The sequence below is a fragment of the Serinus canaria genome, chromosome 1 (genome assembly GCF_022539315.1).
Source record: "Serinus canaria isolate serCan28SL12 chromosome 1, serCan2020, whole genome shotgun sequence".
NCBI classification, from domain to species: Eukaryota; Metazoa; Chordata; class Aves; order Passeriformes; family Fringillidae; genus Serinus; species Serinus canaria.
In genome coordinates, this window is record NC_066313.1 from 49,468,688 (window position 1) to 49,485,477 (window position 16,790).

Sequence of the window (16,790 nt, forward strand, 5' to 3'; positions counted from 1 at the left end):
AAGTCATCTGCAAGTTTTCACTTTCCAGGAAACCTCTTTTCTAACCCACTCCTTCGCTAGGTCCAGTTCCCATTATGGTTCCACGATCTGACCCCCTCTGCAGACGCTCTGCTCCGAAGGATCTCGCATTTCCCATGGGCCGCTCTGCCCGGTGGAATACGGGCTTAATATGGGATTTTTTTTTTTTTTTAAGGGACCAGCCCCGGCTCTTTTCAGGGATGTATGCTGTGCGACAGCCCCGGGACGGTAAGAGCCAGGTGTCGATGTGGGTTTTTACGATGCCCGGTGCTTTCCATCCCCTAACGCCGGTGAGGTGGGGGGCCCGCCCCACTTCCAGCTGAGCGCAGCGCCTCGCCCAAGCTCTCGCACAGCCGACCCCAGCCCCTGCCCCTGCACAGCCCGCCCCGTCCGGGCGCTGGGGCAGCGGCCGCCCCTCCCGGCAGCGGGGCGGGGGGCGGCGGGGACGGGCGAGGGGCGGGCCGGGGGCGGCACCGCCTCCGCGGCCGCGCGGGACGGCAGCGGGAGCGGGGCCGGGGCTGGAGCCGCGGCTGGAGCCGCGCAGGGGAGCAGGGAGAGAGGAGCGAGGAGCGGAGCTGCCCCAGCGGGGCGGCTGCGGGAGGGAAGGGGCCGCGCTGCCGCTTGCGCCTGAGCCGGAGCATCCAGAGCCGGAGCATCCCGAGCCGGAGCATCCCGGCGGCGTCAGCCGTCTGCTTTTCGAGGGAGGTCGACACTCCGGGTGTGGGGTGTTTTTTCCTGCCTCTGCCCTCACCCGGTGCTTGTTCGTGCTCTGTCTGCCGGCGGAGCCTCGGCGAGCGCGGCTGCCCGGCGGCCGAGCGCTGTTGCTCGCACGTTCCCGCAGCGCCGGGGCCGCTCGCTCCCGCTGTCCGGCGCCGAGCGGTGCCGCGGCGGCTGAGGACGGTCCCGGCGGGTCCCCGGCGGGTTTGGGAAGCTGCTGTGCGCCCCGGAACAGCTCCCGCTGCGCCTCGCCCGTGCTGCTGCTCCGAGGGAGCATCTTTAGCGGTTTGCTTGTCCTGTGCTGTAACCAAGGACATTTGATTTTCACAAGCGTTTAACTGAGGTATGTGTTCTGTGGCCTGCGCTTGATCGTTCACAAACGTCTTTCGGAAAGAACCTAACTCACTTGGCGGGTTGGCGAATGCTTGAATTGAACGAACTCTTCTTGGGTTTGGAGAAACTGCTTTCGGCGGAGGCAAAAAAGGGGAACGCTCTGGGGGAGCGTGGTGACAGCACGGGGCTGCACATCTTCTGGAAGGAGGGATGCGGAGAGAAGGGAGGCACGGGCTGGTTTCTCTTGCTGAAAGATGCTGCAGCCCAGGGGTGTGATAGCGCAGACCATTGGGTCATCACTGTGCAAGCAAATTCTTGGCTCAGCGGGCGTAAGCACAGGCTGCCACCCGTGTGCCCTTCCACAATGCTTGCAGAAAGATGACGGGGAAAGCATTGCTCCCTCTGCAAATAAATTGTAACATGTGTATCCAATGTAGTGGGAGAAGAGCTGAGCTTAGACAGCACAGCATGTGAAAAACACAGGATGGATGCACAAAATATGCCCTTTGCAAGCATTTTATGGCTGCCTGAACGCTTGCAATGCAAGATGGTTTCAACATCATCTTGCTAGATGCAATAAAGTTTGGAACAGAAATCAAGTGACGCAAACTCTTCATAGCCTTGCAAATGCTAAACAGTTAGAGGAAGATTGTGAAAATAGTGGTAAAGGGCTGACAATTTGCCACACTGATTAACATTTATATAAGCAAAGACAATTAGGAATGCATAGTAGCTATTATTTAATTAATTCTCAGCTAATTATGGCAGAATGGGAGAAAGCTTAATAGGAGAAATGTATAAAATCTGGACCATATAAGATGCATATAGTGCTGGCAGTTTTATTATGACAAGGGATCCAGCTGGAATGTCGCGTCTGTTTCCTTATGATTTTGCTTTTTACAGTCATTTTGAACCCACTCTAACTTTCCTGTGCCTGAACAGACTGAAACAAAAGGCAATCTGAAACCACCAGCTGCCTTCTCTCTGCTCTTATGCCTAGAAGGGCTTGTTCCCCTTAGGGATGGTTGCTGGTTGTAGCTGTTTACTGGCTGCCTTCCTTTCCCACCTCTTCCTCAGACAGGGTCACCCCTATCACCAAGGTGGGGAAAGAAAAGGCAGGCATGTCTCCCCTGCCTCCCTCATGTTTCCCCAGCTTTCCTGAGCTCTGCTACACAGGCTGGCCTGTCTGCAGGCTGCTACTTGCTGTATCCAGTACGTGTTCTTTGCTGTCAACGGGATATATGCTGCAGGACCGGGAACTGCTGGAGAAGGGGTCTTGGGTGATTTCAGCATCCAGGTCTAACCTTGTACTATCACCATATATGTACATATGTGAATTTATTTGGCAAAGGAAGTTGTTGTCATGGGCATTTTGCTAACCTTTTCAGATGTAATAGGCTGAACTGGGATAACTCGCCTCTGCCAAGTGTCTTTGTTCATAATTGCGTTTTACTGGTGCAGTGCAAATTGTAAATTGTATTCTGTAAATTCCCCATCAGAGGCAGGAAGCAACAGAGCCTTTCCTTCTTGCACCCTATCTACACAGAAGCAGAAGAGGAATTATCTCAACAACAAGAGTACATTCAGAAGTTGCTGAAAAATCTGATGTTTCTTACAGGTCTGAGACTTGGAATCTAAATACTAAAAAGTCAGTATATTTTCACCTCTACCTCCTGCACTCTTTTGCAAGCAGTCCTTCCCCTGTGTCTTCATGACTGCGGTTGCCTCCTTTTCCTGGCTTGCGCAGAGGAAATCCTGTTACGACAGAGTCGATCCATGGCGCTGCTGCAGAACCCACCTCTTAGCCTGCCACCTTGTCTGCATCTCCCCTCTTTGTCAGTCCTTCTGCTGCTCCCTCTTTCCCCCTGCATCTGACATGGAAGTCTGAGGCTTCAAGTGTCCTTGACAGTCGCCCTGTACATGAGGTACCAAGTCTCCTGTTTTCCCAGGATGTACCCCTGGGCTTTGATCAGCCTGTGCTCTCAGCACCTTTCCCCCTCAAGCCATCATCTCTGCATTTCTCCCAGCTCCACCTTGTGCTTACTTGTAACTTCATATAGGCACTTTGTCCATCATTCCTTTAATTTCCTTGAAATGTCCCAGCACATTTGCTTTGGTTTGATGCCTTCAGCAGCCATCTGGTGAGATGCTAAGACGAGCCCTCACCAGGTATCTGTCATCATCCCTGCCACTGTAATTACACTTGCTCTGGACTGGAGCACAACAGTATCCTCTAAAGCTAGGACATCTGAGAGGCAGTTGTTGAACAGATCACTCTATCCAGCACCAGCAGAAACTCTCCTTCCGTAGCCTACGTTATCATCACTTGCTCTTTTTTGGCATTTCAGGTGCAACCCTGCCCCCTTATGTTTGCACAGCACAGCGTGGCTCGCTGCAGCTCCCTTTGCAATCGTATTGACTCTTTGCCTGAGTCGTTGCAGGCTGTTTTGCAAACAGGGACTATATGTGAATATTAGGCACACAAACATGCCATGGCGTCTTCATCAGGGGAGGGCATGCATGCAGCCTGTGTTGGTAAAATAAGGAATGGTGAGGATAGGGATCTTCTGTTACAGTGAGGGGAAACAGAGAATCAAAAAAGAAAGGGTGTTTTCTTACTTTTCTTAGTAAAGCATAAGGTACCCAAGTCAGGAAGCAGAGTTACAGTGAATGGAGTTACTGTGATAGCACATCTGTGCCTAAAACTCCCTTGACATTTAAGTGTACAGACATTTAAGTGTAGTTGATATTGAATCTGCACTTTTTTGGAGAGAAAAAAAAATCTGAAAAAGATGCATTAACAGAAATTTCTGTTAATGCATCATTTTACACCCAGTGTAAAAAATTATGTCCTAGCTTTATATTGTGACAAAGTTCCTAACAAGGTTGAAATGAAATCTGCTTGACATTTTTGGGTGTGATATGGATTTATAAAATTTGTGATTTATAAAAATGTGGGATTTATTCCTGTTGTTTTTATAAAATATATGGAAATCACCATATCAGCTGAATTTTGCAAAAGAAAGGTGTTTTCCTATCATTCCAGACTCTACTTCCTGAGTCACATCTTTGCTACTTAAGATACTCAATAACCCCATTGACTTGCAAAGTTAAAGGGCTCTTACTGTTCAGCAAAGCCTGTTGCTCCTTGCTGCAGTCTGCCCGGAATTCTCCCGAGACAGGAGTGGATGTGGCCACATGGAGAGAGATGAGGGCTCTCAGGTATGCTCGTGCCTGCAGCCGCGGCATCGGCATCGGGCAGGAGGAAGTGCTGCAGCACTGGCAGAGACAATAGAGAGCTGAAGTCCATTCAGTTCCAGATTTAGCCACACTTTGTCCTAAAACTGCATTCCTTGTAGATCAGGGTGATGGGTATGACACTTTTGAGGGGTTTTCCCCTTCTACCTGGAGGTGAACCTGAGGGACTTATTGCTGCAAGTTTTTGGTGTCACACATGAGTGTGACTGGAAAATGAAAGCAAGCTCAGATAACAAGGTCTGCTTGCCCTGGAGCTTGTATTTTATCTGGTAAGATATATTTGGTATGATACATCTGGTTTTGGTCTGAATGAACAATGTGCAGGAGCTGAAGCACTGCCCCATGAGAAGTGTGGTGGCTTCAGGAAGTGTGAAGACAGTGCACAGCCCTCCACTGCACTGGCCACTTGGTCTCAGTTGTGGAGTCCAGTGCTCTCTGCCTGTGTCAAATAAAAGAGGTGGGAGCCCATGTTAAGAGTCAGGTGTGAAGTGGCAAAGCTTAATTAACTTTAGTTTGTTCTGAGATTAATTGCATCACTGCTATGCCCCACTGACGTATTCTGGATGGAGTCTCCTGAGAGGCTTATCATTTGGTGGGATGCTCCACACAGCCTTTGGAAAGAAGGGGTAGCAGGAATGGGAAACTCAACCACGAAGAAGGCAAAAAGGCAGAAGCAGTTGAAACTTTCATATACTTGTTCCACTGAGGAAAATAGGTTTTAATGGAATTTAATTTCTCATCAAGCAGCCATTCCACACTACACTAAATTTTCTGTTCAAACAAAACTTCCAAATCAGATGTTGCAAGAAATCAAAGAAGAAGTCATTACACAAAATGCAGAAATTAAGGATTCCTGACAACTTGCTGGTTTCTCCTCTTCCCTGGCTAACCTTGCCGTGGACTTCCTTTCCAGCTGGGATCTGTCACTTTGACAGTGACACCTTAGTGGCTGTTTTTGACTGTAGAAGTCAATTACTAAGATTTAAAGCTGTTATGGGCAACCAAATGGCTGTGTGAACCTTCATGCCTTCTCTTCCTGATCACCCACTGTCATTAGACTTCAGGGGCTCAAATCTGTTTGAGGTTTCTGCCTGGGTTGAATTTGGCTGAGAGTGGCAACAAAAGTTACTCAGAATGGCAATAAGGGGAATAAATTTGGGACTGGACACCAAGAAATCAAATATTACCCATCACTATTGTCAGCAAAGAGTAGGCTGTTGAGTTTTGGGTGGGTTTTTTCAGTGACCCGTATTTTTCCACAGGAAATTTTCAAAAGAGAAATAAATATTTTTTAACAAACCAGCACAGGAAGGAGACTGATTCCCTTGGTGACTGTATCCTTTGGGTAATGGTCTCATAGGATGCTAGACCAGTAGGGCCCCATTTCTCTATCTAAGTTCTCAGAGGCACAGCAGTGAGAGTCATTGCCCCCTCCACATCCTGAGAGTTACAGGGAACAGATAGATCCCTACTCCTTGCATATCTTACTGGCAGAGAGAATGAATACACTGTTTGGGCCAAATCCTTCTATAGGCTACTACTACAGCTGAAATAGAAAATAGCTGTGAGAAGCATTAGAGTGGTTAAGAGGATGAAGGTCTTTGAGATACAACTCTGTATGGCCAGGGGTGTTCTGAAGATAAGCTTGTTGATGTTCTGGTCCAAGTATTTCTCTGTTCTTCAGAGATAATTGAAAGTTCTGCCCTCCCCGCCTCACTGTGTACACTTTGCACTTGAATATGAATGCCTGCACTTAGGAAGCCTCGAGGATCTCTTGTGTTTTTCACTTTGTGTTTTATCAGCCCAAGATTTGGTAGGCTCTGGTCCCCTTGCCTTGCTGGAGATTGTGGCACTGTTGTATTGACTGAGGGGCTGAGTGGGCTAAAGCAGTGCTCTGTGTATCTGCGGGGAGATGGACTAACAAAGATTCTCCCAAGAAAAATGAGCAAAATACTTTGTATTTGCTTTGGTTGAAGATACAGCCCTGTTGGAGAGATCTATTCCTCTGTTCCCCAGGAAAGAAAGAAAGGGGAGGAAAAGGATCTCTGCTACAAGCCGACAAAACTGAGGGGCATAAGGTAGAGCTCTTGGCCATGTGAGGCATATTTGCCAGAGGAAATGCATATGGGGGCTGCTGTACCCCCTCTCCATCCTGCACCACACCTGCCCCAGCCTCAGAAGCAGTGCTGGGTGAGGTGACACGGGTGCACACCCTCACATCCAGTGCATATGCTGGGTCCATCTCTGGGGCGGCTGACTTTAGGGCTCACTGCAGCCTCCTACCTCTCCTTCACAAAGAGATGGTCAGGAAGCTGTCTGACTGCCTTTCACAGAACATTAGTATAGTCAGTGTTATCAAAACATTTGGATTTCAACAATACTGTCTTTTAACAGCTGCACTAGACAATTTTCTTTATTGAACTTGGAGAGGCTTAAACCAGAAGTGATTCAGTGACTGAAGGGATGAAAGCAGCACAACAATGCATCAACATCCATCCCCAGAGATCTGCTTCTCTAGCACACTCAAACCAAATGTGCTGAAGGGGCAGAGCTCTAATGATTGTGAAAGTGTCTTTTGTCTCCCAGAGGGGAAAATCTGTTTGAGAGTGGCCCTCTTTTGCTTTAATCTGTATCATTTCTTCATAACAAGAAATTTAATTTACTTTATTAAAAACAATTCAGGGGCTATGTTTTAATTTTAGGCATTGAATGCATGTAGCACACAAAATTCTTTTAGCTTTTCTTGTGCACATAACATATTCAGTTTGGATAATTCAAGTATGTGAAAATTTAAACTGCAGATAGTCAGAAATAAAGAGGATGAATAAATAATAGTGTGTAATCCAAAAGACCTGATTCCTGGCAGGAGTCTTTAGGGTATAATGTGAAATGAATTGGAGAGCAGATACAGTGCTCTAGTGCTTCAAAATGTGCCAGAGGACAAATGTCTGTCTTGGTCCTGGAGCCCACTGCAGAACAAGAGTAAGGTGTTATCAAAGCCTGTCTGTAAAGCAGAGTTCAGGATCATGGGTTTGATGCTGTACATGCCGTGCTGTAACTGGGCAGCAGAAGGATGTTGTTAGCAGGAATAAAACACAAGCCAGGATTCCAGTTGATTGGGCTTTTTTCCCTGAAATTTCTGCCAATAGAGCAGTCAAAATTCAGCACTCACCCTTCATTTATTTTATTATTATTGTAGTTATTACTAAACTCTCCCACTTTTATTTGCTTTTTTATAGGGGCTTTTCTCAGCATGCAGTCCCTTTAGATTTGGGCGTGATCACCAACCACATCCTCTGCATTGGACATTTAGCTTCTTTTTCCATGTCTTCTTCCTGCTTGTAAGTATTTTATTCCTTCTCCCTGCTCATTTTTCTTTTACTTTTAAAAACCAGATTAAACTCACGGGTTCTGGGTCTGATCCCAGGTCACAATGTTTTTGATTTACATTGATATAAATGACTTTATAATCTGCAGATCCATGGGAAATGTAAGTTAGAGAATCACTGGAGCCTATATGAATTAATCTAAGTGTCCTTATGGCTCAGAGGGTTTCCTTTTTACAGCCCCACACAAACCCCCAAACAAAATATAATTTGATTTTAACCTGCAACCAAGCCATCTGGGCATTTTCCTTCTTAGATTTTCAAAGACATAAATTTAAATCATATTAAATCGTAATAAAAAATGAAATTAGACAATAAATTAAAAGGAAAACTTTGCTTGTGGCAGGAAATAGTTTTTCTTTTCCTTTTGTGCTCTATTTTATTGAGTCAGTTGGCAATTGATCCTGTTTCCCAGGCAGAGTGGAAAAGGGATTCTCTGCTCCTGGAAGGCCCATCTGTAATGGAAAAAGGAAGGATCCTACTTACTTGTGGTCTTTAATTGCCAAAGGCATGTATCTGAGAAGAAGCATTAAGGATCACATTCTTGTTAAACTGGAGGCTAGAAGTCATTCTTTGCCTTTCCTACCTATATTTTCAATGGAATAAAATGTTGCTCACATCTTTTTTCCTGTCTAGAGCTACTGTCTTATTTAGTTGCATGGTGTTAAACTGCTACACTTTTCCAGTCTAGAGCATATTGCCTTTCAAGGCTGAAGGGCTCCTGGTATGTAAAATTCATTCAGCTCTTTAGTATGAGCATGCAAATGTAATTTTATTGGCATTAAATATTTTGTGTTACATGTTTGCTGGAAGGGAAATATTGGTAACCTAGGAAGGAAATAAATGTAAAAAACAAGAGTGGGAAGATTAAAGAATTAAACCAGGAGCTCCCTGGCGTTCATACATATATCAATCTAGTGAAGACTTGCTGCCAGCTTTTGGGACCAATCACTGTGATAGCAGAAATTGGGGGAGGAGCAACACATCTCTAGGGATAAGTCTTAGAACTGGCATCACCATATCACCTGGGAACCTGTACAATCTTCCTCCTGCTCTTCCTGCCCAGTTACAGCATATTGAAGTTTGGCCAGATGAGGGACCTCTCTGCTGTAACTATGCTAAAGGCAAATTAAGATCTCATCTGTAAAATGTTTACCATAAGGGCTTTCTAGGATATCTTCTACCTGTAAAGAAACAGCTCACAGGAGATTGTGACAAAAGTGTCAGTTTATGTAATACACGAACGTTGATTTTCTTTGATGTCAGTTAGTCTCTGCTTAAATGTTTTGAAGACACTGAAACAACCGAGATGTTTTTCAGCTTGTAGTCACAAAAATACAGGAAGAGCCAAGAAAATGAAGTGCTTTTCTGTGGCTGATAAACTCACAAGAAATTGAGTCTACCAGACCAATCTTTGCTGCCTGTTCCTCAGTTTTTAGGGTTTCAGTAACGTGAGTGCAGGCCATTAAATTATATCTGACTGAGCCTGGAGAAGTAGAGTTGTTGCATCAAGATATATGAAGAAATACAATACAGGCAGTAAAGAAAATTTACAACACTGGAACTATGAAAAAGCTCTGGTTATGCTATCCTGCAGAGTGTTGCAGTCTCATTCAATATTCACTTTGGTCTGAACTGGGAGATGGCTACCATCTTATCAATGCTAAAGATTAAATTACATGTTATATATAAGTTGGCACTCAGGGCATATGCTAATTGTGAGGCCTCTGCTCCTGACCACATTTGCATTTCCTTAGAAAATGGATTTTCTAGCAGGTCCCATCAGATATGCAATAGTGGCTAGCTTTGGCATGGCTGCTCAGGCATGGAACTGCTGGTACCTGCACAGTGATACACAGTGCCTTGCCTGATCCCTCACCTGCTCAGTTTGCCCTTCTTCTGGTGAATGCCACCTTGCCCATCTCCTTCTTATCACAGGATAAAAAGAAATATTAAAAACTCCAGCTGAGCCTGCCTACAGTATCTGCCAAGTTGGCTTACCTCTGGAGTAAGAGTGATTGTCCTCACCTGTGAGAGGTATTTATCCCAAGGACATGAATGAAGAAACAATGCACAGCTGGGAGAATATAACTAAATAGTGGCTCTGGTTGAAAAGCCAGGATGTACAAATGACACCTTGTATCTAGGAGAGCCTTTCCTTTTGTGCCAATGCTCATAAGTGAGGACCATAATTGAGTGGCAGAACAAGGTTTGGCTCTCTTGTACATCCAAAACCAGAGGAGTGTGGAGGTAAAGTCTGTGCCTTCTTGGACCTTACGGAAATGTGTGAATCTTCTAGGCACATTGTCCATTGGAGCAGCAAGGCTGTGTCTCAAAGGAGCAACCAGCAGCAGGAAAACTCAGCCATAGTCAGAAAGGCAGAGTATGATCTGGGGCTTTCAGCAGTGAGGCTGTGCTGGAAGACTCGGGGAGCCTCCTCAAGTCACACAGCCCTGTCCTGGCATTGCAGAGGTGCCTCTGACAAAGTAATCCAGATCCAGCTACACCACAAAACCTGAGTCCCCCTGCTGACAGGTGCCAGTTCTGCTGTCCCAGCAGTTTTCAAGAGTGGTTAATTGGAAAGATGGCTCCTGTCAGATAGAGTTCTCCGTCTGCAGTCATTCAGGAACAATATTTGCAGTTCATTCTTTGCCTTAAACCAACTCAGCTTTCCAAAAACAGATGAGGAAAAGGCAGGGACCACTACAGAATGTGAAAACTTTGCCTCTGTTGTTCATTTCGTGGGTCAGTTTACAGCTCTCAGAAAGACAACAGGTTTATTGCAGTTTACCAGCTTTGCCATTATGCTTTGATGTCAATGGCAAAATTCCAAATCATTTCTGGGGACTAGGTATGGGCTAAATCTTATGATGTTGTTGTATATAGCTTTCAGAATTGCAAAAAAAAATCCCCTAATTACCTAACAAGAAAGTGAAGCTGCCATCTGACTCTCTGGGGGTTATTTCTTCAGGAGGATCAGGGTCAGAGAGACAGACAGACAGTTCATGGCACTTACCTTCCCCTCCCAGTAGAAACAGGAACCTGAGCTGAAGTGGTGGCTGTGGTGCACTGAATAAACTACTCATAGCTTCATTTGGAATCAGAGTTTACATCACTACAAAGTACTCATTTAAAAATAGCCTGGGTGATGTTGTAAGACCTATAAAAGCTCTGATTTAGCAAAACACATCTCTGCTTAACTGAGGTTCTGATTAGTCCTATTTAATACTCTAAAATTTCCACTATCTTCAAAAAAAGTCCTCAAAAAAACCAAAGTTATTCCTTGTACCAGGGTCAAGTGCTAGCAGTAAAAGCAGAATGTAGTAGATTTCAAATTTGTGAAAAATTTAAAGGCTTTCAACTTCTGCCATGTTAAAGAATTCATGTGAAGTAATTCTTTAAGTTATTATAGAGCAATTAAATTAATAATGGATCTAATTTTCATTATGACACGTAATTAAGAATAAACATCTTCTATATCAAAGCCTATCTTTTAAAAAGGGTATAACACACTTGACTATTTCCAGAACATGAAATGAACACATATTGTTCCATTAGTAATTTTATATCACCACATTAAAGACAGTTCAAAAGGAGTATAATCTCATAAGGATCTCTCTTTGCTCAGTCTGTTGTGACTTATTTCAGGAGGTACAACAAATACGGTTTCCTACGGGGCAAAATACTATTAGGGTGATAAAATGGTTTTAGTTTAGTATATTTTATGCATCACTGTGAGTTATATACCACAATGGTAAGAATCTTTTTATCTGGTATTTGCAGATGCAGTTTTGTACTCCTGCATATCTTGCAGGCTGTTGGTATGCTTAAGACCACCAAAAGCTCCACTATAAAACAGCAAACACAATAAATAAACAATAAAACAACATCTAGTATGTAACCTCTTGTCCATAGCCCTTAGATAGTCCTTTCATGCTTGCTAGGCTGGCAGGGCTGCCCAAAATTCCTTGAGATTTTCCTTGCTGGGGTCAGAAACTGCATCACTCCACTGAAACATGCCTGCCATTGAGATCTCCATGGCAGAATTACAGCGAAGTACATTTTGATGTTTGAAACCATTCAAAACATTTCATAAATACAGCAAGAAAGCAAATCTGGCAGATTTTTTAATTCTGGGTACCTCTGGCAAGACACTGTGGAGTAAGTAGCTAATGGATTCATTGTCAGCTGTGATGTTGAGTGACTTTGCTCATCTAGGTTGAGGAGCTGAAGTCTTGAGAGGGAGTTTCATTACTTGACTAGGTTTTTTATCACAAGATAAATTGGATTCCAGTACCTCTGTCCCATATAAAGAACATTTTTGATTGTGCTGTTCTGCAATTAATCAGCTCATGGTTGGGAAGAGTCAATCCATTAGGATTCAGTAGGATTTCCCTTAATCCCTGCATTTTGGAAAATTGAGATATAAAGATAATTGCTAGTTATTTCTTTAAGAATTGCATCTTCCAGCTAAGAAATGTAACTCTTAAGACCTAAATTATATCAGGTGCACATTATCTGCTACTAAAGTAACCTTGCTTCTTTTTTTATTTTTTTTTCTTGCAGTTCTGAAGGATAAAATCTTAAATTGTCCTAGGCTTGAGCAGTAAAGGATAAATTCATTCACTGGCTGACTTGTCATCTCACCGTTGTGATGGAAAAATGTTCGCTTAATATAAATCCTTTTTATGCCACTAAAGCTGCCTTCTAATACAAGATCTGTTGTGATTTTTAAAACACAAACTCAGTAATGTCAGAACCCGACCCTTCATCTGGATTTGTGGGAAACATGGAAAATGGGACTTTCCTGGAGCTGTATCCCACATCCCTTTCAACTTCAGTGGATTCATCGCCTGGCCGTTTATCCAACGTCTATGTCTATGTTTCTATATTCCTTAGTCTCTTAGCTTTTCTCCTTTTGCTACTGATCATTGCACTTCAGAGGCTGAAAAACATAATTTCTTCCAGTTCCTCCTACCCTGAGTACAATAGTGATGCTGGAAGTTCGTTCACTAATTTAGAGGTTTGCAGTATTTCTTCCCAGCGCTCTGCTCTCTCAAACCTTTCTTCATGAAAACAAATGAAAGGAAACACACGGGGAATGGAAGAGCTTTGTCTAGCTTCTTGGGGAGGTAGTGCATGTAACATTTGCCTTAGAAGACTATTATCAAGAGGTTTTTTTAAAAGTTTCCTTATTTTTCCCCCCCTCTCCTTTTCTAGTTTTCATTTCCCCTTTAACTAATTTTAATTTTGGACAATGGATAATGAATGATACCTGATCATCATTTCTTTCCTGTAATAGTGATGCTGTCTCTTTCTCACACATAGACAGTGTTCATTAAGAGTATTCCTGCCAAATGGTAATGCACTTCTAACTGAATGTGTCATTTTTCTGCTTTAATTGTGACCCCTTCCCTGGTCTTGTGTCAGCAATATTCTCACTGTTTTTATTTTCCTGTTTTAATTATATAAGGACTTCTGGATTAAATCCCTATTGCAAAAGTACAAAAAAAACTGCTTAAATGATAAATACTGGGACAATTTAAAGTTGTTGATATTGTTTCCTTTTTTTTTTCTTTTTAGTTTTCCCATGTTTTTCAGTGTTTATTGATGTTTATAAAACAGAACTAATTCTTGAAGAATGTTGCTTTTGTTTATTTGTACTCCTGACTCGTTCTGTATAAAGTCTGTATTTCAGTTTTTGGGTCTCTTTGGTTAACCTAGTAAAGCGACTACAATAATGATGCTCACGGTTGAATGTGTGGAGGTATTTTTGGACCCCGTTGCATCTCATTTTCTTATTTGCCTAATAACATGTTCCTCCAGGGGGCAGCTTTTGCTGCTGAATCATAAATACCACACAACTCCTTTTCATTCTTCACCGATACTGCAGCTTATTCTTACTGGATACCAGGACCAAGTAGTGGTTTCTTGTGAAAGACCTGCATTTACCAAATACAGGCAGCAAGCGAAGAGCTCCTAAAGTGTCCTTTAGAAACATGACTGTACTCACGTGAGCAGGGCCAGCAGGGACAGAAATTCCTTGTACTTGTGAGGGCCTTCTGGGCCAGCCTTTGTCCTGTGATTTCAGAAATGTGCATTGGGTGGAGGGGGGCACACAGGGATCTGCACAATGTCCAGGAAGACCTGAGCTCTGACCTGCAGGAAGTGCAAGGTGTACCTGCAGAGGGTAGGAAGGGATGGGCAGGATAAATGGCAGTGGCTCTGCCACTTTTCCCCATCAGAATAAGGGAAGGCCAGCAAGAGGGGAAGAGAAATGGATTCACAATCTCAGTCCTCTTTGTCATGTCATTTTCTGGGTTATCATTTCCCCTGCTCAAAGTGTAACATGTCACTCCATTTCTGCAGTAAAATAATGAGCAGCTTTGTGAACTGAATCCTGTGGTCAGCTGGGCTTTAAATCAAGCCAAACATTCAAATTTATGATTTGAAGTGCCAAGTGTGATTAGAACTACAACTCCAGACTGGTGCAATTGCCTTGTTGTCCTTACTGCATTGTGTGAGCAGAGCTCCCTCCTGCCACCCAAGCCCATGCAAATTTTGTTCTCATGGCTGGATCCAAGTCACAAGAGAGACCTAAGAAAGGAATGGCATTGTCACTGACATAACACAGGTGTAACTCTGGGAGATGGGATTATCTCAGCAAGAGCAGCTGCCCTCCCCTCACGTGGCACTGCTGCCCAGCAGGCCGAGGGGTTAGGGAACACTTCCCAAACACATTTATACCTCTTGCCAAGCTGTCCATGCATTTGTTAACAAGACAGACTCTGCCATTAACTACACAGGCTTTAAAATACAAATTTATAAAGTCTGGTGTAAATATAATCATTAGAAATGTAGCTGCTGTTGCCAAACAATACAAATGATGCTGGAGTTGGTGTTTTCAGATTTTAAAAGTAGACATGCAGTATGGTAAATGGTAATGATTTATGGTGGTGATTAGTTCCTTACAGAGGCCAAAGAACTTGCTGACTAATAAAGAATGTAAACCTGCAGATTCCCTGAGCCAAACTGGTTTGATGGATATATTTACAGCTTGGAATGTTCTATTCATCTAGACAAAAGTTTTTTGTATGTCACTTTTCACTGTATTTGACAAATGGCCTTGAAAAAAGAGGTAGTTGTTTAAAAGTGATCAGGAAACATTACTTCTCTTCTGAAAGCTCTTTGAAATCCCAAACCTGTTACAGACTGTATTTGTATGTTCACTGGCAGATAGAAATAAACGAGCTGTGAATCAAGACAGAGCAACTGTTTGACTATCTTCCCTTACTGACAAAGTTGTAAGTTTGTTGCTTCCTTTGCTGCAAATGGAGGAATTTAATCAAAACCAGAGATGAGACCACAGGTCAAAATGGGTGTTTGCTCCCAGCAGTGTGTTTATACTTGCAGATATAGAGACATTTAATATTAAAATACAAACTGTTGAAGCCCCATCGGCTGTGTTCAGTGAGCTGGTGTCAAACTTCACCAGAACAGAAAGTATTTTTCCAACTGCAGAAAATAGCAAAGATAACTGAAACCACACTTTTTATTTTGCTTTGTAGTTTACTAGATGCTATTAACTTTTTTTCCACTCAGCAGTGACATACAGGACCATATAGTCATCACAATTTCAGCTGAGTTGCGTCTGTTCTCTTCAGGACAGAGTAGAAACAAGTAGGTTCCAACAAAATACCAGCAGGAGAAGCCACAGGCGAAAAGCACAATGGCATTTTTGGGGATTGCTAAGTACCAGTTCTTCAAGAAAAAAAGAAAAGAGGAAGAAGAAAAGAAATCCACCTGAGAATCCAAGTTAACTTGAGAACACTGGAACGGGCTTCCTAGAGAGGTGGTGGATACCCCAAGCCTGTCAGTGTTTAAAAAGCACTTGGAAAATGCTGTTTGCAATATGCTTTAGCTTTTGGTCAGCCCCAGGATGGTCAGACAGATATGATGATCACTGTATATACCCTCCAGCTGTAAACTATAATTCTATTCCAACTAGAATTACAGGGATATTTTTTGCTGTGTCCAGTTCTGGGTTCCCAGTTGAAGAGAGAGAGATGTGGAGATACTGCACTGAGGCCAGCTCAGGGCTGCTGAGATCATTAAGGGATTGGAGCATCTCCCACAGGAGGAGAGGCTGAGAGAGCTGGGACTGTTTGGTCTATAGAAGGCTCTGAAGGATCTCATCAATGTCTATAAATACCTTATGGGAAGAAGGAAAAAGAGGGAGTCTGGGCCTTCCCAGTGGTGCCCACAACAGAACAAGAGGCCAGACTGAAACACATGAAATTCCACAAGAAAATGGATTATTGAGGGGGCAATCAAACACAGGCCCAAGTTGTCCAGAGAGGCTGTGGTGCTTTCTCGTGTTGACCTGCTTGCAGCTGACCCTGCTTTGGGCAAGAGGACTGGATCAAACAATCCTCAGGCAGCAAAACTCAGAGTCTTCTGGCTTTAGTTCACCAAATATGGCCCATTCAAGCTTATTTAATCAGAGTACCTGCTGAAAGCTGTAGCAGCCTCTATATCTAAGACACTCTGGCACTGTCACCTTAGCCCTACTGTCAAGTCAACCCATTATATTTATCTCCCTGAAGATTACCACATTATTCCCATCCTGAAACAATGTCATGCTTTTCACTTAGCAACTCTTCAGCTCTGTGTAGAGTTTATTCCACTGAAATTATTTTCAGTGTTCAGCCCTTCTCTGCAAGCTCACCTGAAAGGATTGTCTCTGTAAGCTGAAAGTCTTGTCTGGATTTCCAGCAAAAGTCTTTTACCCTGGGAACAAGGGTTACTCCTCTTCTGTGCAGCGTGTTTGCCTTCCTCTCACTGTCTAACCCCGTGGCACTCCAGCAAGGCTGAATCCCCAAGGAACATCATGTCCTGCTGTACTTGAGCTTTTTCCCTTCAGGGTTTTTTATTTTTCGGTGAGAGCCCTAGCAAGGACACCTTCGTGGGAAGATTATGTACGAGCTCCATGTACCTCCCATTCTTGTTGCTAGTCCTGTTTGCGCTGCATCTGCTCCGGCTGTCCCAGGAGACCTGGTGAGTTCCAGCCCGGCTGCT

General features: G+C 43.7%; 1 protein-coding gene across 1 annotated transcript; it reads left to right on the forward strand.

The window, feature by feature from the left end:
* Positions 1-549: 549 nt before the first annotated feature.
* On the forward strand, positions 550-14,943 carry SERTM1 (serine rich and transmembrane domain containing 1). The gene is made up of 3 exons (XM_018908558.3): positions 550-1,078; positions 7,566-7,667; positions 12,279-14,943. The coding sequence occupies exon 3, from the start codon at positions 12,463-12,465 to the stop codon at positions 12,784-12,786; it is 324 nt and encodes a 107-aa protein (XP_018764103.1). The 5' UTR covers positions 550-1,078; positions 7,566-7,667; positions 12,279-12,462; the 3' UTR covers positions 12,787-14,943.
* Positions 14,944-16,790: the final 1,847 nt, after the last annotated feature.

Bases quoted from the DNA above. Each gene is read 5' to 3' on its own strand.
- SERTM1 (XM_018908558.3), top strand. From the start codon at position 12,463: ATGTCAGAACCCGACCCTTCATCTGGATTTGTGGGAAACATGGAAAAT.